The sequence below is a fragment of the Anopheles coustani genome, chromosome X (assembly GCF_943734705.1).
Source record: "Anopheles coustani chromosome X, idAnoCousDA_361_x.2, whole genome shotgun sequence".
In the NCBI taxonomy this organism is placed as follows: domain Eukaryota; kingdom Metazoa; phylum Arthropoda; class Insecta; order Diptera; family Culicidae; genus Anopheles; species Anopheles coustani.
In genome coordinates, this window is record NC_071290.1 from 4,559,021 (window position 1) to 4,583,279 (window position 24,259).

The 24,259-nt window shown below is 48.3% G+C and overlaps 1 protein-coding gene across 1 annotated transcript; it reads right to left on the reverse strand.

Annotated features, from left to right (window-relative positions):
* Positions 1–19,737: 19,737 nt before the first annotated feature.
* Positions 19,738–23,110, reverse strand: LOC131269223 (proton-coupled amino acid transporter 2-like). The gene is made up of 2 exons (XM_058271564.1): positions 20,928–23,110; positions 19,738–20,850 (listed from the first exon to the last, which is right to left on the reverse strand). Exons 1-2 carry the CDS (start codon positions 21,953–21,955, stop codon positions 20,421–20,423), a joined length of 1,458 nt encoding a protein of 485 aa, XP_058127547.1. The 5' UTR covers positions 21,956–23,110; the 3' UTR covers positions 19,738–20,420.
* Between the last annotated feature and the right edge of the window lie 1,149 nt (positions 23,111–24,259).

The following is a 24,259-nucleotide window of genomic DNA, read 5'->3' on the forward strand; positions in this document are numbered from 1 at the left end:
CACAAGGTAAAACATTGTGGATTAGCATAAATGCAATCAGAATAGAGCAGGATATCCGAAGCAATGGCAATGTTCCTTTAATTTGGCGTCCCGTATACAGCTGGCGCATGATGTTCCAGAGTCAAAAGCGAAGGGGAATCGAGTGTGCCGTACTGCAACCGAGTAGGGTGAAGTGGGGGTATAATGCACCGGCATGTGTTTGACTAAACTTCGCAATAAGCGTGTCCAGTATATCATTTTTATATGGCTCTACGGTAACGTATTATAGACAAAGCGAGATAAAAGAGCTTGAGGCTGGAGAACACGTAAATAAAACGATTCAACCAGGCAGGCTTTAATCCAGCACCTCAATGTATTGCGTAAAGAATGCTGAAACGAAACTGTTTAATAAACCCTTATGCATTAACATCAAACGCTCTTCATGGTGAGGAGGCAAACCGTACTATCATTCAACAAGTAAATAGTGGTTGCATAACACCTAAAGGAATGATGCATGGCTTATTTTAGTAACCCCTACAATGTACATATTTTCCACGCTTTGTTATGACTCCTTGTTTGATTTTGATTCTAAATCCAAGTAAATTTATTACGATTCAACTTGCTTCTTCAACTTTGTAAGGTAAGATAGCTGATATAAATATTGCGGTTATGTAGATCAGCGATGACGTACTAATTACTCAAACTATATTTCGCATGTTACACAACAAAACGCAAACACTTCGTTTGTTGTACGCATTTCATATCAGCCTGTTTACTTGAGCTTTAACAAGGACTATCCTTTGGACTGGCGCACTTGGTCCGTGTCGTTGTTTTTTATTTATGGTTTAGAACTAATGACAGCTGGCTTTCAAAAATGGAAGCCATTGCAGTCAACGTGTTAAGAGGTGCATATTGCCCCACCTTGCCTTATCGTGACAGAAGTAGCTGCCTGAAGAGCGACCGGCCGCGGATCGCGGACATGCATCGGCCGCTACTAAAGGCACGGAGGGCTGTGGTGGGGAGCGGGCAGTGTACTGAAGCGCAACTGGGCAGCTGGGTGGGAGCGAAATGGACGGCGCAGTTCGCGCAAGAGACGGCAACTTGCTCCGCACCATACGGTGGCGACACTTTTTGCCCAAAAATGGCTCGAAAACGCGGGGTCGGCTTCCCAAAAGTGGACCGTGCCGGTCTCGTCGGGAGTTGCTTGCCGTGCATACCAAGCTCCGCTCGGACCTCGGACCTGGCCACCGACTCCCGTTCCCTCAATCACAGCCCCCCCTCCACCCACCGGGAGTCACTTTCGCGTGTGTGTGTGTGTGTGTGTGTGTGTGGGGTTGCGCGGGCGTACCAAGGGTTGGCCTTCGTGGGTTTGACGGATGGAGCCTCCGATGAAGTTCGTTGCTCTGTGATTGCGTGCGTTGCGATCCACGCACTATAGCGCCACGCTCTAGCCCACGTAGGACTTCACGCTCTCTCTTTCTCTCTCGCTCTCCCTCTCTCTCCTTCTATCTTTTTCATTACCAGCGATCGAGCCCATCTTCCACAAACACACACACGCACACCTCTCCTCAGAGTTCCCGGGACCTCAGGAATGCCGCCAGTGGGCAAGATGTTGGTTGGCGAAGGTGCTCGGCGCATATCCCCAAGACCCTCGAGACCCTCCATAGCCGGCATCCATAGCTAGTGGTGTGTGCCGTTTTTGGACCGAGGCTCGATCCCGTGTATGGCCCGTTTTAGGGCTCCGTGTTTGGGACCGGAGGATCGAGAATGGGATTGCTCTCGAACTCGGCCGGGCGACCGCGAAAGGGAAACGATCTAGTCGTAATTTCTGCCGGCCGGACGCCTCGGACGATCTCTTCTGCTTCAGTTCTGCCCCAAACTGGGCATTACAGGAGGCGCGGAATCTTTGTCAGCCGAACGGGGTTTTGCACAAAAGGGTGAATTGGAGGCGTTTGGAGGGATATACCAGGGGAACGGGGCACGGTTGAGGTGTAGAAACTCGTTCCTTGCATCAAATTGGATCGTTCCACGAATGGTTGCTGTCCAAAGAACGCGAGGAACGCTGGATACTTGACGATTGCAGTCGCTAAGGGAGCTCTCTGCTTGAGAATAGAAATCTGTCACTGTGAGCTAAAAATTGTACGCAGCCTCACTGCCATCAGGCTCGATACTGATTAGCTGCAGCTGTTCGATTCTTGGACCCAAAGCAACAAAAAGCCCGGATTTTGCACTTCAATATCTCCGAGAGTCTCGTGTCACACCCCGAAGCCACCGCGAGCCAAACATCTTGGAGACCCAGGAGTGGTCGGGCTAGCTATCGGCATAAATTATTTAAATCACATGTGAATCATATTCCCGGTGTTCCGGGGTCTGGCACGCCCCGAACCGTGTTCGATGCCGCGTCGACGGAGTTGAAACAATCGGGGCAAAGGTGAACGCCGGCAGGGATAAATTTATATCGGTCGATACGCGATCCGTGACATCAGCGCCAGGCTGACATCGACGCGGCGTATCAAACTATAACCCGACCGGTTGGGATCTTGCTGCTGGGATGCCAAGAAGAACTCGTCAAAAGCACTAGAACGTTCTGACAAAGATCTGAGCTCTAGACAACGTTTCGTTTGGTGGAAATCTGTGCAATGCAGTGGTATACCACAGCGTCCGTCAGCCCTATCAGATTCACCAGGCTATAAAACGGAACACGGAGCGCTGTAAATCACGGTGCAAGTGTGCACCTTTTGCTATGCGGATGAAATGTCAACGAAGTCAACCTTCGCCGAGATTCCTGAAGGGGTTCCTGGCGCACATCCGGGATGCACACGAAGGTGCTCAACCTAACTAGCATGCATATATCCTACGGGGGGTCCCAAGGGTGGAACGTCGTTTGTATACGGTGTCGTAAGAGTGAGTTCTGGGTGTCCAAGACTAGTAGAATTGGTTCATAGACTCGTAAATCAATCCCCCAAACGACCTGCGCATTAGCTGCTCTAAAGCGCCACAGCTTAGTCGCATGCATACCAACGCTAGTTGACTACAAAAACTAAACTACTAAATAATAGATCTAATGCGTCTCCACTCGGCAACTGTCAGGCGAAGCCGCCATATCCCGTTCTCTGCTGTTTTTCCCCTGGCTGCCTTTCCTGCTCTTTACGCTCACGAAGCGAACTTGTTTGTCTTATGAATGGATACATTACATTTCCATTGCACAATCAAACCCATCTACTACAGGTGGCTGGTTACTTAGACCAATTAAGCATTCGAAAAGTAAACAGACACTTGAAGAGGTTCATAGTAAATTATGTTTCGAAATTTCTTATTCGACACTTCATTTGTGGAAGCTTGCAGTGTATGTTCAACATCTGGTACATCACGGAATCGACTCCAAGATTACCAACAAACCCTGCCCTCACTCTATTCTGCGGCTGTTGTTTTTCTGCATGCGTGTATTTGATTTAGTTGCGGTATTATTAATCAAATCGATCAATCCCACGTCAATCAATCAATCTTGGCGGATGACAGATCGATTGGCCGGACGGCCAAATAAGGTTACCTGTCAGCAAATTGATGAACTTTACCTATTATTTTCGTATGCATCCAACTAGCTGCTGGTGCTTTCTCGTTGTTGTCCACCTCAGTTGCTGTGTTGCTTCCGGTGTACTTCCACCGGATCCAATCGAGTTGAGGCCGCTTGAAGAGATTGTCAGTTACCTGAAGAGATTGTCGCCACCCATTGACTTTCACGTCGATCGTCATCGAAGCACGTCACCGCAGTTCGGTTGGTGCAGTGTTTTCGCTGTGGAGCAGCTGACGGGCAATGAATAGACAAACTGCACCCCTGCTCCGATGGGGGAAGGTTGATAAGGTTATCTGTCGCCCTTTCTTTTCATTTACAGGGGTGACAGGGGGAACTCGGGAGGCGGCAAGAACAGTGGGAGTGCTGACTGACGTAGGTGTCGGTGCATCGTGAATGCAGTTTTTTTTCGCGAATCCAAGACGTTCAGGCGCAGCAGAAGGGACGTCGACGTACGCGTAATCACCGACGTAAGCCTGTGTGACCCTTGCTTCCAGCGATTCGTTGGAACCGGATCGAAACGAACTCGGGTACGCGGGGCCGGGTACGGCTGTGCAGGCTTATCAAGCAAGCTCGGCTACGAACGGATTCGATTTATCTGCCTCAGCATATCGCGCGCCAGATAACCGCAACCATGCTCCAAGTGACCCACTGCAGAAACCATGTCCACCAGGTTGCGTGACGAACCTTCCCGGTCCATTTCCACCGAAAGGTGCGTAGTAAAAACTGTTGTTGCGCTGTGAGCTCCCGTTTTGGGATAAGAAGATTAAGGTTACTATGAGTTCGCGACAGTTTGCTCGTCACCTCTTGTCAAAATCTCGTTCACATAGTAAACAACGACACGCCGACACAATTAGTGGGTAGTAAATGACGCGGTTTGAGTTCATGTTTACTTTTTGTATAGGATTTTGACAGGACGCTTCGACAGAGTCGTTGTTATCGATACCGTCTTGCAATGTCTCAAATTAATCATTTTAATGACACTCGGTAGCCAAGAATAATTAATATAACTTGTCCATAAGTCCGGTTGTTCATGAAAACAGCCTATGCGCGACAAAAGTGTGTGCAGAGCCGACGGTAGATTCTCCGGGTGGTCTTCTCCTGACGAAACGACTACCATTGAGTCAATAACACACCCTTCGGCTAGGGACAGAAAACCTACGGGAACCGAAATCGGAACCATTCTTATGGGCAGGCTCTAGCAATGCATGTGATTTGCATATTGCCCTCCTGCTCCATGCACCAGTCCCTCGATCCGAGAGACATAAGCCACCTTCGTCACCGTGAAGTACCAAGGTCCGCTTATCGGGGAACTCACCGCTTCACCGGGGGGGGGGGTGGGAAGCGAAGCAAACACAAACGCCAGTGAAGATGCTGGAAGAAGAAAGGTAAAATATAAATGTTACCCCGCGTCTGTTTGTGCACGATTGGTCAAATATTGACGCCTTTAGCTAAATATTGACCAGGGTCAACATGGCCTGGAGAAAGAGGGAGAGAGAGAGAGAGCAGGCCGCCAGGAAAAGAAAGGAGGTTGGAGGGCTTTTTATGGGAAGCCTCTGCATCTACGAGAGAAACCTCGCCCGTGCACGACAATGTTGACACTGGCCGCCCCGGTACTTAAGGGAAACCAGCGGTCACCTCGTGCGCCGGGTCGGTTCTGGTTCACGGCCTTACCCTGGCGAGCGTCAACAATCGCGTACGGCCACACGAGCATCGCCACTTCGGCCAGACGTGACTAATTGAGCCCTTATTGGGTTAAAGGCCGCCGGCTTCCGGCAGCACTTGGGAGCTGGCGACATCCACTGCTCGTGACAGGCGCCAATGCAACTTCCGCGAGCGTCTCAAGCGTCTTCTCGTGCGAGAACTTCGCTACCTGATCGGAAGCCGTAACAATTCAATACTTCAAGCTGTATTCTATATGGCAGAATTGCAATTGAGACACTCTTTGCAGCCATATTACGCACTTATACTCCACTACAGCTCACGTCATTAAAGTTCACGAAACCCTGAGTCCACGAAAACCTTAGAATACAACAATTTAGATAACGTTGAGTGCTCGTTGCATGTTTTGAGGTTCCAAAATAATTGTTTTATAAAGCATTAGACTACCTTTATTTTAGTTATACTTTTCCGCTTGTTTTCCGTTTCGTTCTTTGACTTTAGAGCAATGTTGTGAACAACCTGCGAATCTGCGATGAGTTTCTCAAAACCCAGGCCCCTCACCCGGCTGATGCTTGGGAGTGGATTTAATTTATAATATTCCCAACCCAAATATCGTATGTGTGTGTGTGTGTACGTTTCCGCTTTCTCTCCCTACCCCAAGCAAAATGCGCCGGTGTATTGCAAACGTCGTGCAAACAGATGTTATAAATAGTATTTACAACAAACGAAAAGAAGTCGCCAGAGAAGCGCTGCAATTTGGAGGTGGGGAGGGGGGGGGGGGTGGAAGGTGTCGTAAAAAAAACCCCAAAAAGGGAAGTGAAAGGATTACGGAAAGGAGGAGGGAGGAACGCGAGTGTATAAATCGCAAAGTAAAGGAAGGAAAAACAAAAAGGGAAACACTTTTCCAACCTACTTCCCAGCGAGAAGCAGCGGCAGCAAATGAACTCTACTATTTATTATCATCATCACCGGAGGCAGCGGAATGCCACCGGGATCGGTGGAGCGGGGCAGAGGGAAGAGGGGGAGTTGAATTTCTGTCGCCCAATTAACCCCTTTCTCCGGAGGAAGTGGCGCGCGTGCTTCCGTTTGTCAGTTTATTTTGGAAAACCAATGTCAATTTTATCGTTCGCTGGGGGAGGAGTTTTCCTTTTGGTTTGTTTGGTTTTTTTCCGCCTGGTTCGTGTATGTGTGTGCGCTATTCTGGCGCGTTCCGACACTTCGTCACCGCTTATTTGCCATCATAACCACTTAGGCGATACGGTTTTCCGTTCCCGTTTCGGCAGACGAAATTTAGATGTTTTATCGCGTGAGGTGTAAAAGAAAAAGGTGGCTACAACAGGGAAAGGAAGGAGGATGTCCGGCCATCCTCGGCCAGAACTTGCCAGATTCCCATCATCAATTCGCCCCTTCGGCGCGCGATTGGAAAAACACGGGTTCAATGATGTTGGAGATTTTTCACAACGCTTCGCCGGGTTTTATTTTGCGTCGCAATTTTGTCCCAGGAAAGCAAATTTGCGATGTTCGGATGTTTGATCAAGTTCTATAAGCAAACAAGAGCTGCTTTTTAGTTTCAACAGGCAATTCTTACACTTTTTTCTATATTTGACAACATTTGGAATATTGTTTTACTTAATCGTGATCGCATCATGATTCAAACTTTCTAACTTCTCTTCCAGCATAATTATTGTCACTGCTGCTACGACGTTTCGTGATATATTATTTACTCAGTTATCCTTTCATTTTGTTTGATAAAGAAGCCTCTTACCAGTTTTGCTTCATTAACAGCATTACTGAAAGTGAAAAATGTCGCACCATAGTGCGAAAAGGATCCACGGACGGTTTTCACAATTTATTTACCCTACATTCAGAGGACAACACAGCATTGGATCAGATGATACAGCCTTGTGCCAGATTGTTTATTAATGTTAAGGTTGGTATGGGTTTGTTAGCCTTCGAATTATCATTTAATAATTACGAAAGATGTAAAACTGAATTCAAATTGGTATTACAAGAACGTCCTACTATTATTGAATGTTTACATCTAAAGCGAGAGTTGGTCAAGCATGTACGCCTTACTTACTTCGGTAAAGAATAAAACTTCAGTCTCTGCCCATTATTTTAACATTAAGCTAGGCTTTGTAATAACCATTGAGGTAAACAGATGTACAAAAAGGAAAATGAAAATGAAAACATTTCTTATCCGACCTATTCCCCTTTATCTCTTCGGATGGAGGGATGCATAGTAAAACTAAAATCGTCAAAAGATAGTCCACAAATGTACCAACTAGCAACTAATAACGAATTGTATCTTTTTGAAAATGTGCAGTAAAATAGAAATACGACCTCAAAGTTACATAATTTGTAATTAGTAAGTATTTTGTCAATATAAAACACATCATAAAAATCGCTACTAGTCGTACCAAAGACTTATTCTGTAGAATGAGTTCAACCAAAACAAGTTAAATAGCAAAAACAAAATCGAAAACGATAACGAAAAATTATTGCGATTAGTGCTTTGAAGTTATTTTAGCTATTCTGGTCGCATTCTTTGGCGTTGATCAGTGAAACATGGCCGTTAAGAAATGTTGTAACTTGCAGTGTACATTTGACAACATTTTGGCTGTCATGCTGTTTTAGTAAAAAGTGTTAGAATAAGCAGAATTTGTACATAAAATCTATAAAACCGACGGTCTTCGAAAACCAAGCAAAGATAAAGCTTCCCAAAACGTACATAACGTCTAATAAATATAACCTGCGCCGATAAATGTCCACTACTGAATTAGTGTTAAGGGCTGCTGTGGATTCCTACTGTCACCCGCTGTTTGGGTGACACCGCAGTCACCTCTTAGAAAAGTATTCGTTGAAACCACTTCAAAAAAAGACTCTTCCGACGTAAGTAAGCAGTAGAGAAGAAGTCGAAAGGGAACGTGGCATCAAGACGTAAGGATAATAAAAACAGAAATCAACGATGGGGTTAGAAACATGAGAAAAAAAAGACACACACACGCACACCCGTAGAGGATCGTTGTTGGGAAAAATAATTGCGTCGTTTTTATCGGCCGTCGTATTCGCGGAGTAAGAGGAACACGCTGTTCCGAGCGTGTGTCCCCGCCGTCTGGTGAAACATCTGTCATTTCGGGACTGGTGCGGGATTTTTCGAACCCCGTTTTCCCCCACCGGTCCCCGGGTTATCGCAGTAGGTTTTTTACGATATCCTTTTTACCCGTTTCGTGCTGAATTTTCCGACCTCCGGCCGGTTTTTCTTTTTCGGATATCTTGCGACGGCTTTCCCGAACCGTTGGACCGCGCTCTTCACGCAAGGGATTGGCAGATTTTTAATGGTAATGGTGGTGAAATGAAAAATGATGTCCCCCCCAACTCCCAGCATTCCTTTTCCCCTCCACCAACAGGTTTCGCTCCACCCACAATCGTTGCTCATCGTTGCGTTCACGGGAAACGGGTTCCGTTTTTCTCGCTGTGGGAAGGGGTTGGGGTAGGATGGAAGTGGGTAGGAGGCGGGGGTGGATCACCCGAGGAGTGGCACCAGCCAACCTGTAAGCGTGCGCGCGCGCGCGCGACAACACGCCGTTTTAGTTATTGATGAGCATTCCAAGGATGATGCCGAAACCCGCCAACCCCTGAACCTTTCCCGCCTGCACCTACAAGCTAGAGGAAAGAAAACGACTAGAAAACACGAAAAACACTGTCGCGCGACGATGAACCCCTGGGATATGGGATATAAATTAACTCCGAGAAAGCGAAGCTGGAGTTGAGCAAGCGAGCGGGCGAGTGAGGGCGAGTGAGGGGAGCCCAACGGCTCGGCATCATCATCATCATCATCATCATCATCGCCATCAGCATCAGCGTCAGGGCGACGGTCGAGTTGAAGTGTTGTTTGGTGGCGGTCTATTAAAGTAGATTATTTATTGCCCTTTAGCCGTTTCGCGAACCACCACAACGACACCAAGCCAGCAAGAAGCAGAGCGATGGAAGAAGAGCAACGATCGTGACCCATAAAGTCTGCCCCGACCGTCGATGTCCAATGCTCGCCGTTTCGGGTTTACAGGGGTTCCCAAACGTTAATTTCAGTACAGTTTTTTGTTTGTTTTTGAAAACGCTACAAATTATACACATTTTCACATACTCTAAATTCGCAAGGAAATATTCCCTAAAGTCGAATAAGTTCCTTAAAATCGACATGTGAATCGAATGTGCAGACGTTGCCGACCCCAGGAGATTGCTGCGTGGCGATGGCAGCCGTTTGCTGCACCTGGCCTTACTCCGGCTTGGCGTTGACTTTTGGCACAGGATTGGGGAGGCAGGTGGGGGTGGAGGGCGGTTCTAGATGACAGACTACTCCACCTTCCCTTCCTCTTCCAACCCCCACCCCACGGTTAATGATCATCGTTCCTGCAGGGCTGCAATTTGGGAGGTTTTGTGTGTGTGAGTGTGTGTGTGTGTGTTTTTTTTCCTAACCACGCGCCACCCGTCAAGCGAATTATGACAGCTGTCAACAGATCCGCCTCGGTGATCACGATTGTTCCCGTACGCGTGTGGAAACGCCCGGCTAGGGGGGGGGACGGGGGACGGGGAGGGTATGAGGCACGCGCGGTTCTAATTGATTCGATAATGGCCGCCAAGAGACAATTGCTCCGATACTTAAACAAATACACAGCGTTGAGCGAAACGTCAAAGAGTCATTTCATACCAAATAGAACTCAGCTTGAGTTGTGTTTTTTTTTGTTTTTTTATTTAAGGTTAGTCAACCTCAAACCGGAAGTTTATCCTTGTACCAAAGCGAAGGGGTTATTTTACGGACGAAAGCTTTACTTGTTCAGGGAAATTTCAATTGTCAAAGCCTACTTCTCACTCTCTAACAATCACAAACGAAGTCTTCTTTGGAACAGTCCCTATCGCGGCACCGAAAGATGGTTTTCCACCTGGATCCTAGCTTGCCTTACCTACGATGGAGGCGCCTGGTCGCTCATGCGCCGTTTTGTTTAACTGCAGGAAAAGTATTAGCTTCGAGTTCCTACAAACAGTTGAATACGAGTGAAAATGATTCGTTCAAGAAGAAAAATTAATATACGAACGAAACAAGTGGAGAAAATAACGAAGAAATCATGCATAAGAAGAAACTTGCTTCGTTTCAACCCAAACAAAGCAAGCAAGCAGTACAAAAGACTTCTACAAGCAATATAAACAAATAACGTCGCATCGATTGGTTCGTGAGAGCTGCCAAAAGAGAAAAAAATGCAACGTAATAATTAACCAAAGTCGGGGAGTTGCACAAACGAAACATTTCCGATTGCAGGTGGTTTTTTGGCATTCACTAAATGTTGCAAATGAAGTGTGAAAAGTAAAAGTTAGACACGAATAAATCGATGGTTGTTTATTAATCAACTTTGTTTGTTTCCTACAAAAGCCATTTATGGTGCAGCGATTCTTCCAGAACTTCCGATACCATTAAGGTAAAAGGGGATCGCGGGGGGAGAGAGAAAGAAGGCGGAGCAGAGAAGGTGGTGGGAGAATGTATGTGACGGCCACTAAGGCCAAATATGTTAGCCATAAAACAAAATTTAGCACCACAGCGCACCACTTAGAGCTTGATGAGCGCTTAACAAGAGGGATTACTGGCGGGCTGGTTGGCGGTGTGCGGTTGAAGAGAAAGAGACAGAGCGAGTGAGTGAGCGAGAACGAAGGAAAGAGAAAGTGGTCTGAAGGCAGATGAGGTATAACGAAGGTACCCCACTCGGGAGTTCGGTCATCGCGTCGATCGTGTTTTGCATCACGTTGTGTGTGCGTGTGTATGTGAGTGTGTGTGTTAGGTGCGTGGTGATTCTATTTTCGAAAACCGAGAAAATCATCCCGCTTTTCTTTTTGCTTTACCTTCGCGTTGTCTAGCAACTATACTTCTTGGTTTTACGTAGTACCACTCCATCCTTTTGGTGATGGATTAGGAAGCGCCGAGCGTTGGATAAGGCGTCGCTGGTGATCCCACTACGATCCCAAAATCTGGAGACGCTGTCATCATGACTTGTATCACGGCAGTCAGTAGTTCTAAAGGCTTACAAATAGGCGCATTGAACCTCTAAGCACCTTCTTTGGTTCTATTCCAAACAATGTTGAGCGAGTAAAAGCAACCAAAACCAAGCAACAACATGTTGACGGTGGCGTCTTCCCAAGAGTCAGCTACCTTCACTCCTATATAAGGTAAGATGGGGTAAAACATTGATTTCCCACGGAGCCCATTGACGCAAAGTAGTCACCACAATTCTTCTTACATTAAATTCTCTCTTAAATCTCTTGAGGTAAACAATTGTAGCTGAAATAAGATAACAACTTCATTAAAATGTCTACTGACGTGTCGCCGAAAAAGCGGGTGACAGCAACAATATTAATAAGGCCATTAAATCAATAGAGTAGTGGACTTATAAAGCTGTAGGCTGTAATAGTTACTAGCATGTGTCCTTTGTGTTTTTAGTAGTTAGATATCCTAGTTTTTTTTTATTAATTTTAGAAAATCGTTGGTTCAATAAATTTGGTAATCAAATGGTTTAACTCAAAATCTGCCCTAGAACAGCGTTGTAGTGAACTTGTGAAGTTGTCAAATTTGCATCGATGCATCTTGCCCCACGCTCCCCTACAGCAGAGAAGTTGTGGAACACATCAATGGTAATGGAGGTGTCGAACCTAGCCGGCAGTCGGTCCCACCTATGGCACCGCTGGAGCTCCTCAGCAGAGATGGAGCCGTAGACTCCCCAGACTGCTTTGCTTACCCTGGCACATATGGTTGAATCCGTGGTTGCTGTAGCTCTTGGCGCGACGGAAGTGGAGCTTCATCGTTGTTGCCGCTCCCCCCTCCCCCCTAAGCGCTCCGAAAACCAACCTGCATTACCAATTGCTCATAAGTTTGAAAAGATTGTTTGCGTTATGTTTGACATGTCAGCAACAATTAATAGTATTTATAGACTCTCGCTCTCTCGTGTTGGCGATGACACCACGGTGGTTGCGGCGGGTGGTGGCGCTCCCTACCAGCTGCCTAAATTGCACACAGTGACCCCCCGCACCCGTCTGCCCGCCTGTCTGTCTGTCTGTCTGTCTGTCTGTCTGTCTGATTGGTTGGTTGGTGCGTTGGTTCTGTGTGAGCGAACTGGCTCGAGGTGTGCGCAAGTAATCCGATCCGATCCGAGCGAGTGCCCCCGACGATCTCAAGTGGCACCGTGGCGTGGCAGGTGTGAGTCTGCGTGATGCTCCTCCAACCTGCGTCCCGCTTTCCATCCGTGGTTGTTCAGCGGAAAATATAAATATATTTGAAGAAACAAAAATTATACACTCCCGATTTGACAAACCAAACCAACGGTGAAATAAAGGAGCAAACACGGGAAAGTCGTACCCATAATTACTGAAGGCACTTGGAAGAGTCGGTTTGCCAGAGGGACAGAAAACAACACAGCCCTCCTCAGGCAGAACACCTCCCGGGAGGAGAAAATGCAAATAAAAATGCACCGCTTTCTTCTGACAGCTTCGACCTACGCCACATCGCCGACGGCTCCAAGATGGTCGCCGCGTCATCCATCAGTGTCGTGACCGGCTGTCAGCAGTGTAGCACCTTCAGGGTTCGGCGAACAGTATGCACCCGGGCGGACCACGCACGAAGCGTGCTGATAGCGATCATTTGTTACCTCCCTGATGCCAACCTGTATGCAGCCGGTAACGTTGGCGCGGGTCAGCGTTTGAGAAGCACTGCCCTCGCCGCCCGCGACTCGGTTTCCACTTGTGTCCCCCCGTGCACGTCCACGGCAGGTCGGTACGACAGCTGTGACACAACAGCCTACCCACTACGTGCTCCCCTTTCGCGTGCAGAGTGGAAGTAAACGTTACTAGAATTCGTAATCGAAGCGAATCTCCCTGGCGGTAGAGAGGACGGTGCGGGGTTGCGACCGAGATGATGAGATCATTGTTATTGCACCGTCTCTGTCGCGAGGTGGTGACCTGCAGCGCGCAGCTGATGTGCAGCAACAGATGTCCGAACCGCTCGCCGGTTCCAGATATGACGAATTTTATGTCGTTTTTGCGTGAGTCGCTAGTGTTTTGCAGTTAATTTGACGTTTCATCAATTTGTGCCCAACTCCACGACGCACAGTGGCTTAGAGTCCGTTCGTTTGCTTTGATATTTCATAAAACAATTACAACAACATAAAAACAAGTACATTTGCGTGAGCTATCGTCCTTGAGAATTGCACAAAGAGGATAACAATGTGGTGATCTTTCCAATATTTGCCTCGTTTTAAAAAAATAATAATTTGATATATATATGAAATATTGTCTTACACATGCTTTACATCGTTGCTGAACAAAGCTAATTTTTGGTAAAATACATATTCCAACAATACATTAAAATCTCACCAAAACAAAAATGTTGCTTTATAACCCTCCCTCTGAGCCACTGTGCGACGACGCAACCGTTCTTTCATTGTTTTGTTTTGGCTTCGTTGGGTACCGAACCATCAACAATGACGCCGGAACACACTCGCCGGCAAACGAAATCAATTGGGGAAGCCGAGTGGAAACTTCTGTGCGTCGTAAACAAAATTATTTTTGAAAAAAAAGAAGAAAAACAAGAATCGAACAGTTCGGCTTGACGCTATGAAACCACAACACAGTGACGGGTTTTGCGCTGCGTTCGGGCGAAAATGTAGCAATGAGGGGGGAAAAAATGGAAGAAAACTGTTTAATATGACCCAGTGGATATGGAACTCTCTAAACAAACCATCAAGCGCTGTACCAGCGGCACTACATAACCCGCTTTTACACACATACACACACACACACAGGCGCGCTCTCATTTTACCACTTTATAACTTGCCGGTTTGTTTTGGGATGCCGATTGAAGTCGGGCCGTCGTGAATGGGCCGTGAAAATACGATAGGCTCGGAAAAACAAATAAACAAACAAACAAACCGACGTGCCGCCCGCCCGATTTGGCACTTTGGGGAAGATCAAGGAGAAGGCCACCTCCCTGCCACGCCACGTAGGAGTGGGGCAGAAAGAAAGGTTGCAGAAAGTGATGCACGGTGCGCGAGATGTTGCAGATCTCGAAAGGCGCGTCGAGTAGATTGCCTCCTCGCCCCATTCCGAAATGGTAGCTCTTTATAATCCGCACGACTCCATTACCCATGCCAGCTCCCGTACTCCCGGCTTGCTTGGTAGCCGGCTTTAAATGATTGACAGCAAAACAAACAACGTTATCCAAGTCCTCATAGGATCAATTCGCGCAGAGAATGTCGAATGTTCGATCAAAACGGGATGAATATGACAATCATACCTAGTACTTAGTAGCAAAACATTCCCTTGAGGATCGGGACCAACTAACATTCCAATCCCACCGAAGGTGGCTGAGATCATTCCTCACTATGAGGAGTACACAAATTCTGCGTGTTGTACTTTGTTGCAAGTCTCGGAAGAACGCAAAGTAGGTAAATAAAAGACCTCCAAAAGTCAGAAAGTCTACTCATTCAAGTTATAGGCATCTGTGTAGAACTTCATCAATCCCTTGAGGATCAGGACCAAACAGCATTCCAATCTCATCGAAGGTGGTTGAGATCATTCTCCTACTCTTACCGATGAGCACGCAAATACTGCGAAATACTTTGTTGCAAGTCCCTGAAGAACCCTTCTCGTGTAAATATTTGAACTCAAAACTACAGTAGGTCTATTCGTAGGATGTTGCTCCTGCAGCTGAAATAAGGTATAGGCGGTTGCCTGGAACTTCACCATTCCCTGTGAGGATGGAGATTTTCCTCCGTTGATCAGCTTCAAGGCATTCCAACCTTATGGAAGGTGGCTGAGATCATTCTCCTTCTCTTATCGATGCATATACAAGTACTGCGAAACACTTTGTTGCAAGTCCCTGAAGAACCCAAAGTGGTTAAATGTGTGACCTCAAAAATGCAGTAAGTCTACTACTTGGATGTTGCTCCTTCAGCTGAAAAAAGGTAAAGGAAGTTTCATTGAAGTTCTAGTTGATGAACAAAACAGTAAGATGGAGTCCCTCGAAACCAACGTCAAGTAAGTCGTTGCACCGCTGTCTAGCAAATTGTGGCGGGAAAGAAATCTCAACTCCCTTCGGCCGCCCTAGTTTCATTGCCGTCGCCGGCATTCCTCTCTGTACACGCACGCCGCTCCTGCTGAAGCCGTAGGAGTAAGAGCTCGCACGGTACGCCTCCTTTCCCATCCGTCGGTGGCGATGGTGATGCTGCCGGCTCGCACATCCAAACCACGGTGCGTTATATGCCAGCCAGCAGTGTGTTCCTGCACAACGCACGTGCCAAGCCCGGGTCCCCCCCCCCCCCCCTCGACAGCCGATCGTTTGCGGTTATTAATTATAATTTAACGTTGGGGCCGCATGATTCCTCCCCCCCCCCCTTCCCCGCCATTCCCCACACCGCACCATACTTTCCTCCGCGAGTCGGCTCGACGACTGGATCGTGGATATCGTTACTTTTGCCCGCGCCGAGGAATTCGAATCCAAGCTGCACCCGGCGCTGCTTTGGAATGTTTATTAAACTTTTTAATATCGTTAACAACTGCAGTCCGATTCGGGTGGAGTCTCTGGCAGCCGGATGGGAGAAGGCTGTAGACGGGGTTGGGAGGGGTTTAGTATGAATCCTGACGCAAGCTTGTAGCGCTGACGTGACTCACCGAACCATATGCCCTCGCCATTCTCGTATGTAGTGCGTACGCACTCGCTGTATGGCACAGAGTTGAAGTCAACTTGAGAAAAGTGATGCTTACTGGTCCTTGTTCTCGTGAAAAATTAAATTAGATATCAATGGTATCATACGGTATAACCTACTAGCTTGAAACCTCGCCAATGTTCGCGGAAATGCTCAGAAATAACAGCTGTTGATCGAATGGAAGATTGGAATGAATGAAGAGATAAGAGTTCTAATGGTTTAACGTTGTCATATCGCGTTGTTTTTAGCTCTGATTTGGCTGACATCCAGTTTGTCTACTGAGACAACTCCAGCTATAATTTCTCCAAAAATTCGTTACTCAGAACAGGCTCAGAAGAGGTGTCTGAGATCCTGGTGTTCAAAGCTGGGCTTGTGTCTGATACGAATATTTTTCTAAACAATCGATGTTTACTGTCATTCAGGAAGCGTTACTCTCACACAATTTCTAACACGATAGTACTAGGAAATGGTGTGTGATAATTAAAATGGATGTTTCAGGTAGGGTTTAAAACATTGCGTTTAGTTTTGAGGACGGGTAAGGACTAGTGGTGGGCACTCCGGAGTGCACTAACGGCTCCGGAGCCGGCTCCGAACTAACATCTCTGGAGCCGGCTCCGGCTTATAGTCGGAGCCGGCTCCGGACTACCGACTCCGAACTACCGACTCCGAACTACCGACTCCGAACTACCGGCTCCGAACTACCGACTCCGAACTAACGGTTCCGAACTACCGGCTCCGTACTACCGACCCCGAACTACCGTTTCCGAACTACCGGCTCCGAACTACCGGATCCGAACTAACGGCTTCATCGTTTTTCTTATTTTATAGTAATTGATACGATGCTTGAAACTTCTACCCGCTCTGTTGGTCATAGTCCTTAATGCAACAACTATTCCGTTTTGAAACGAGTTATACAAACTTCAATCCGTTGATAAAATTATTCTCATCTTCTATATTATTCTATCTTATTGTATTTATTTGCTTATAATTGCCATCTGGTACCGTAACTGTAACCGTTTTCTGACTACACTTGCATCGGGCGATTCTTACAGAAAAATCGGGTTTTGACACCTGGACCGCACCAGTTTTTTGGTATCAAAGTTTACTTTTTGTAACCTGACGCGGTACAGCACTGCCACCAGTTCGGAACGGGCTTCGGAGCCGTTAGTTCAAAGCCGGCTCCAAAGCCGTCAGTTCGGAGCCGGTAGTTCGGAGCCGGTAGTTCGGAGTCGGTAGTTCGGAGCCGGTAGTTCGGAGCCGGTAGTTCGGAGTCGGTAGTTCGGAGTCGGTAGTTCGGAGCCGTTAGTTCGGAGCCGTTAGTTCGGAGCCGTTAGTTCGGAACCGTTAGTTCGGAGTCGGTAGTTCGGAGTCGGTAGTTCGGAGCCGGCTCCGGAGCCGGCTCCAAAATTTACTGGAGTTCGTCGGAGCCGGCTCCGGTTGCGGGGCCGATTTTCCCATCACTAGTAAGGACCTTCTACTATTTTGATAAGTATTGTAGGTATTGCATTCACTGTCATTTTTGGTAGAAATGTCAAACTTTAATTCATTGCAGTGAATCCGTCTATCCGCAGCTTAATGATCAAATTGACGGATGAACTAGAACTCATCTACAAAATCAAGTCAAGATGGCGGAAAGGATTGATGTTTTGCAATTGCATCGGATGCATTGGAACCCGGATGCGAAACGGTGGTGCCGATGGAGTTAAAACATTCCAACCGATGTATGCTATACTCTCGAGGGCACGCGTTACGGTATTTATCGCGGAGTCGTAAAACTCGTATTGTTATTATGGCTGGCCGCGGAATCTAACCTCTTCGCGAGCATGAGGCTGCCCTCGACGATTGCACGAGGAGCGCCACGGGTTTGTCCTCTGGTGTCGCGCGTGCATCCTCCCCGGAAGGGGTCCTCTGGTGTCGCGCCTTCGGAAACCAGCCGCTGCCGGGTCGCCCCAGGGACGAACGGAACACAACAACGCAGCCATTAAACAAGGCGTTTTACGACCGGACAACTCACAGCAATCATCAGCGGGCTCGCTTGCATCAAAGATCTTCGGTTGTTTTTCTCCGCGCCTATCGCGGGCCGACCGGCCGACCGGTCGGGCGGAAAATCAGCGCAATCGGGTTGTCACAAAAGGCGCAACGGGCTGGCGAAATGCAGGGAAGCAAACAAAAAACAGCCAGCTCCGGCTTATCGCACCCGGTTCGCGTGGTAGCCGGGAGGTTATCAACTCCCGGCCCCGGTGGGAGGGGGGGATTGCACCAAGGATGACCAACCTTGCATAATCCCCGCCGCGCGCGCGCGGGCGCCTATTTTTAGCCACCGAACCCGGGTTTTCCCAGTCCCCCGTTGACAGTCCGACCATCCGGGCCACGGGGCTGGATTAAAGTCTCATTTTTCACCGCGGATGACACGGCTTGGGCATGCAGCACTAATGCGCATGTTGACGCTCCGATCGCCCTTTGTTCTCGGTTTTTTTTTTCGGAGCGCCACGTTTCGCCACGGGAAAAACAACGCCGACACGCCAGAGGAAGACCGAAGGCAAACAAAGCCTTTGTGTTTTGTGGGCCAAGGTGCCATGTAATCGAAATTTTAGAACTGCATTTCTCTTGTTCCAGACATAGGGTAGGGTGTGGCAATACACACCAGTTAAGTGAAAAACATTTCTAAACTATTAAAAGGTTATTTACACCATAAAACGCATAAAACAAACAAATTTTATGGGCAGCTTTGATGTTTTTTTTGTTTTGAAAAATAAATTTGGTTATTAAACAGAGATGACCATGCAATCGAAATAAAACTTAAATGGTTCATCAATTATTTAAGAAAATATGTCGATACAGAATACAGGCGAAAGTAAATTACTTTTGATTTCCGTCTATACGAAATGTACACTTTTGGGATGATTTAATTTTAACAGGATTGAATGTGATAAGAAAACATGATAGTTTTGTTATACATTAACATATAAAACCATCTTGCTTCACGGATGAGGATGTCTTAAGAAGAGTTTGCGTACATAGATTGTAACAATTATTAATCATACAAAACGTAATTATTTATTTAGTTGATGAAAATCTAATTAAAACAACTGTTCGTTGAACTGTAAAACTAATTAAAACAACAAACAAGCAACAACAGAGCTTAATATTTGGTAATGAAATGTTACACGATGTTATACACAATTTGTTTCATCTCTTTTTCAATTACGAATTCGGAAAAAATCACATACGATGTTTGAAAGACGCCTTCGAACATTGCGGTGCGTTTTACCCCACTTTCACCTAATTTTTAAATCGTTCAAACGGCTTTTGTCATATCTTTTACCACAAAAAACATCTATTTCCTTTTCTTTCCCCGGGCATTCCGCGCACGGATTTTAACTCTCCCGAACATCTTCTTCGGACATCTTTGTTATTTCATTTTCTTCTGTCAACCGATGCAAAGGACACAAAAGAAAGGAAAACATCCGAAAACTCTACACGACCCCGTTCTATTACCATCACACATTGTTCCAACATTGCGGAGCGGGTTTGTTCGGCCGTCCTTGAGCATAAACCTTCAAAACCGGGTGCGCACGTGCAGCGCCCGGCTTTGACCCTGTTTTTTTCGGGCCCGGCCCGTAAGATGTTTTCCCGACCGAAACGAGATTACGTAATCCCGCTCGGGCCCCTGCCGCACATACCCCCTGACCGGGAGGGTCCTGGAAAGACAAATAAATAACTCAAATAACCATTTGCCCAGCGAACCGTGACGAAGACGCTTGAGGACTCCTTTTCTTCCACGGACAGCTCGACCCACTTGGGCGCCCATATGGTGGGCGTGGACCCTTTCTTTCGTGCCGCACACACGCACCCACACACGCACACTCCATCATCTGCGGGTGGAGAAAAGGCTCCTCGCTCTTTCCCTCGCTTCGCGGCGTTTTTTTTATTGCTATCAGATTGTGCATTTCGAGCTTTTCCTTCGGCGCTCCTTTCTTTATTAGCTCTCTCTCTGTTTCCTACAAATTCCGCCCGTTACAATCTGTTTACGTTTACGATTTTATTACTGCCCCATATACTTCTTAGCTAAGTCTACATGGTTTCGTCGCCGGGAGTTCGCCCGGGACTGCTTGTTCTTAAGCATTTTTATACACTCTTCCCGTACGACTACAGCGACCACACACACAGTTAGCAACAAAAAAAACGTACACACTAGAATTTCAGGTCCCATCGCGATGATTACTATACACCCATTTGGCGGGACATTTGCCTCCTCTGCTCGCAATTCCGTAGTAAAAACAAACTAATTATATCCTAAAAGATGTTTCTTCCGTACCCACTGCTTCTCGAGACTACGTTACGTTACTCCCATCACCCGGTTACGGTTGCCCCTGGTCGGTTCCGGCTGGATCGGGCTCGCCCAGGGCCCCGGATGGTCGGCGTCGGTCGGTTTGTGTTGTGTGTCAAATCAGCTCGCGGCGGGCCGGTCAGTGCGGGTTGCCGGCGCCGTCACCTTCGAGGATTGTCGCGAGGCTTTTGGCGGTGCCGAAGAAGAACCCGCACGCACCGAACGCGATGATGAGCGCGTCCTTCGTGATGAGCCAGACGCGACCGGGCCGGTCGGGGTTGGGCCAGGCGGTGAGCAGGTCGATCAGGGGTGGAAAGACGAGCGCCAGCGTCGAGGTGGAGACGGCACCGACGAGCGAGATGAACGTGCCGAGGTTCGGTATGATGGCGGCCAGCACGAACGTTAGGAGGACGGTGGCGAGCCGGAGCGCGTACTCGGCGCAGTGCCGGTGGCGGTGGGGAAGGCGGCTGGTAACGGCCGGCGTCAGGATGGTCATCGGCACGTAGAACTGGAGCGCGTACGAGGCGAGCACGGCCACCGCCATCAGCAGGCGCACCAGCTGGGCGAGTCTGAAAACGACACCAAAACTCGAGCGATGAGGAGAGAGAGAGAGAGAGAGAGAGACATACGGCGAGGTGACACTTACAGCGCATCGTTGGGCAGGTTGAGTGTAACGCTGCCTTGCGCCTGCTCGCCGTACTGCAGATAGCCGTAGAAACCGACGGCCGAGTAGAGGCAGACGACGACGGTCATGCCGGTGTTGAGCACCCCGTTCCAGGCGACAAAGTCGCGCGGCTGCGCCATGTTGTTTTCGAGCGGCAGCACCACACCGATGCCCTCGAACGCGTACATCACCGTGCCGAAGTAGAGGGGCAGCGTGGACCAGGACGACACTGGCCGCACGGAGGCACTGTGCGGGAGATCCCGCAGCAGGTAGAGGAAGGCAATCGCGAGCCCGGCAATGGCCAGCACCGACGCAACCAGCGACGTCGGCGTGAGCAGCTTCAGGCTGCGGATCATGTTCATAGCCGCGAGCGGCACGAGCAGATACAGCAACACCGTCAGCACGGACGCCTGCACGCCCAGGTACTCGAGCAGCTCGCGCAGGTTCACCGCCACGAAGAGGTAGTAGACGCAGCAGAGACCAAGCTGCATCACGATCAGGAAGGCGTTGATCAGACACCGGAAGCCGCCGGCCAGCGGCTGCGACCAGCGCGGCCCGGAGTCGAGCGCACAGAACCCGACCTCGGCGTACGACAGCGACGGCCGGCCGTACCGGCGGCACAGCTCGTGCGAGCAGCGCACCAGCAGGTGCATGCAGTGCGTGCAGATGACGCCCATCGCCAGCGTACCGAAGAAGCCCACGTACAGGCCGGCGTTCTTGAACGCGTCCGGCATCGCCAGGATGCCGGTGCCCAGGTTCCCGTTCAGCATGTGCATCAGCGTGTCGAGGTTCGTGGTCGGATGCTCCAGCTTCCGGTGGGCGACCGGGTCCACCGCCATCTTCCCCCCAGCCAACTCCTCGATGCTCACGAACGCACTTCCGTTGTATGACTTTGCCTTCCGGACGACGCCACCGATGTCACCATTGCTGTTATTGTTGTTGCTGTCGTGAGTGTTGCGGTCCAGCAGCAGTGGCGTCGTCTGGTCAGCCTCTCGAAACTTGGGAGCCATCCTCCTTGCTCAGAATTGCTATATATCTGTGTGTGTGTGTGGGTGTGTGTGTGGGTATGAGTAGTAGACGATTGTAAATAGTAGAGAACTCTCGATAAACGACTCTGTAGTCCGCCGTTTTTTTGTTTAGCCCTTGTCCAGGATCTCCAGCCAGGAGAGTGGCGTCTCGTTCGCACTGTCGCACCGGTTGAACAGCAAAAAGTAGGCGTTATGCATTTATGCCCGGGTAGCAAGCGATGGCTAGTGTAGCTTGTGTAGCCCTACGAAGGGACGCTTGATTGTAACAACGCGGCGGTTGTGGTTGAATGTTGATCTTTAAAATAGTCACTGCTTTCTTATGGTTTTCCTTGTTGGGGGAGACTTTCTCTTCACTCACGAACAACTCAGCTCCGATCGCTGTGTACCGCCGCAGACGGGTGCCGTTCTAAAACTAAACCCGACGCACGCCGGCCGGACCCCATATAAGCACCAATAACTCAGCGTTGGGTTTTTCGGCACCTTCGTCCTTCGACCAGCGTCGTCCACCAACGTCCGTTATCAGCTTTGGAGCGCGGACCCCCGCCCGGTCCCGGTCAAATTACCCGCCAAACCCCCAAACCTACGTCTAATCGGCCAGTAATTAGATGTCCGCCGACGGCCCATTTCCGTCCGTTTGAACAGCGATTGTCGGACGCATCTCGGGAACACTGCCTTGCCCGTGCCGGTGTCGGCGGCGGAAATTTCCTGCCAACCGGACGCCGATAGCGCTGGAGCTACCTTTGACCTTCCTGCGCAATTGATGCGACTGTTGGAGCAAAAAACGAAAGCAGACAAGAAGCAGCACAACCTCGGTGTTTCCTTTTTTTTTTCGGGGCGTGCTTGTCCCCTAATCACTCCGCCTGGCGTTCCGGTTAATGTGCGTTCAAAACAAAAACAAACCGCTAACACACACGTCACTTTTGCTGCTACGTCACGAAACCCGTGTCCGCGGTCTATTATTCTGCACGAGTCAAGGCAGTTCGTGCCGATCCGATTAGGGAGCCTAGCAGTCAATACCCTGGGGCACCAACACACACGCGCACACGTTTTTTGTTTGAACACAACACAACCAGTGAGTTAAGGCTCCTTTTTTTTAGCCTCCCCCGTCGTTCCACGCTCGGAATGTGAAATGCCGCAGCCTCCGGCACCGATTGTCAACAACGGATCCAGCATCCAACGGAGTTCATCCTGGTTGACGGACGTGCACTTTGACACGAACCGATCGACGGCTGATCCGTTTAGCTGCCCCGGTTGGGGAACGATCTAGATCAGGGGTCGGCAAACCGGTAAACACCGGATTACGCTGGAGAATATGTGTTGTATTCGAAGCGAGTCCAAATCGTGTTCCGTTGCATCAAATAATGGCGATCGCGTAATCTGCTATAATAACATAAATAACGAAAGTCGATGATTAATTTTCACTCGATCGTAATCTCAACACAAAACCCAAAACCCCCAAAAACAGATATGAAAAATCTCAACTCAGCAGCAAACTGTTTGCGATATTGCAAAAACCTGGAAACTTACCGATCGGAAGCAGACAGATGACTCACATCGATTCAATAGGGAAATTCCCTGGAGAGATTCCATAAAACAGCTTAACCAGAAAATAGATCGACCTTTTGAAACCATTTCAGTAACAATTGAGTGAAATGGGAAATATTTGTCATAACTCTGCGTGTTTTTTTTTAACACAATTTCTTCGTCTAGGTTTTCGCAATTTAATATAAATTTTTGTCAAACGTCAAAAGCTAATCAAGTTTGTTCGAATAAATTAACCGGTGAAGTGACATCCGCAACAAGGATGAGGAAAATATTTACCATTTGAAGATAAAGATTCAATTACGAAATAATATAAACAACACCAACTAGTGCACCTTCCGCTGAGGTTTTCGATGTATTTAGAAATGTAAAATTTCCCTATCCATAACAGCACAAACAGTTTCATTCTGGAAAAAAACGAAGTATAATCCGGAGGTTCTTCTCTAAATACAAGCCCTGATCTAGATCAATATGTTTGTTATCGCGATTCGTTGTTCTCACATCTCACACAATCGCACACTGGTCTCGGTGTGTTGCTTCCCCCGGACCAAGCGAAGCGGTCAACCACGGTCAGCTCGGTGCCCTTATCGCCCAGCTCGCTGTGTAAGCTTAGAAATTTCTAGTGTAGTTACTCTTTTCGGGTTCAGTACGAATCACCGACATCAAATGAAACTGAACGATACGGGAATAGCTCGGAATGCCGAGTTGGACGAACTAGTCTAGTCCGGACCTTGTTTCTGACGA

Excerpts from the sequence above, each read along its gene's own strand:
- LOC131269223 (XM_058271564.1), bottom strand. The coding sequence starts at position 21,955 with ATGGCTCCCAAGTTTCGAGAGGCTGACCAGACGACGCCACTGCTGCTG. Across the intron at positions 20,851-20,927 it reads AACCTGCCCAACGATGCGCT|ACTCGCCCAGCTGGTGCGCC; the intron begins GTAAGTGTCACC and ends TGTCGTTTTCAG.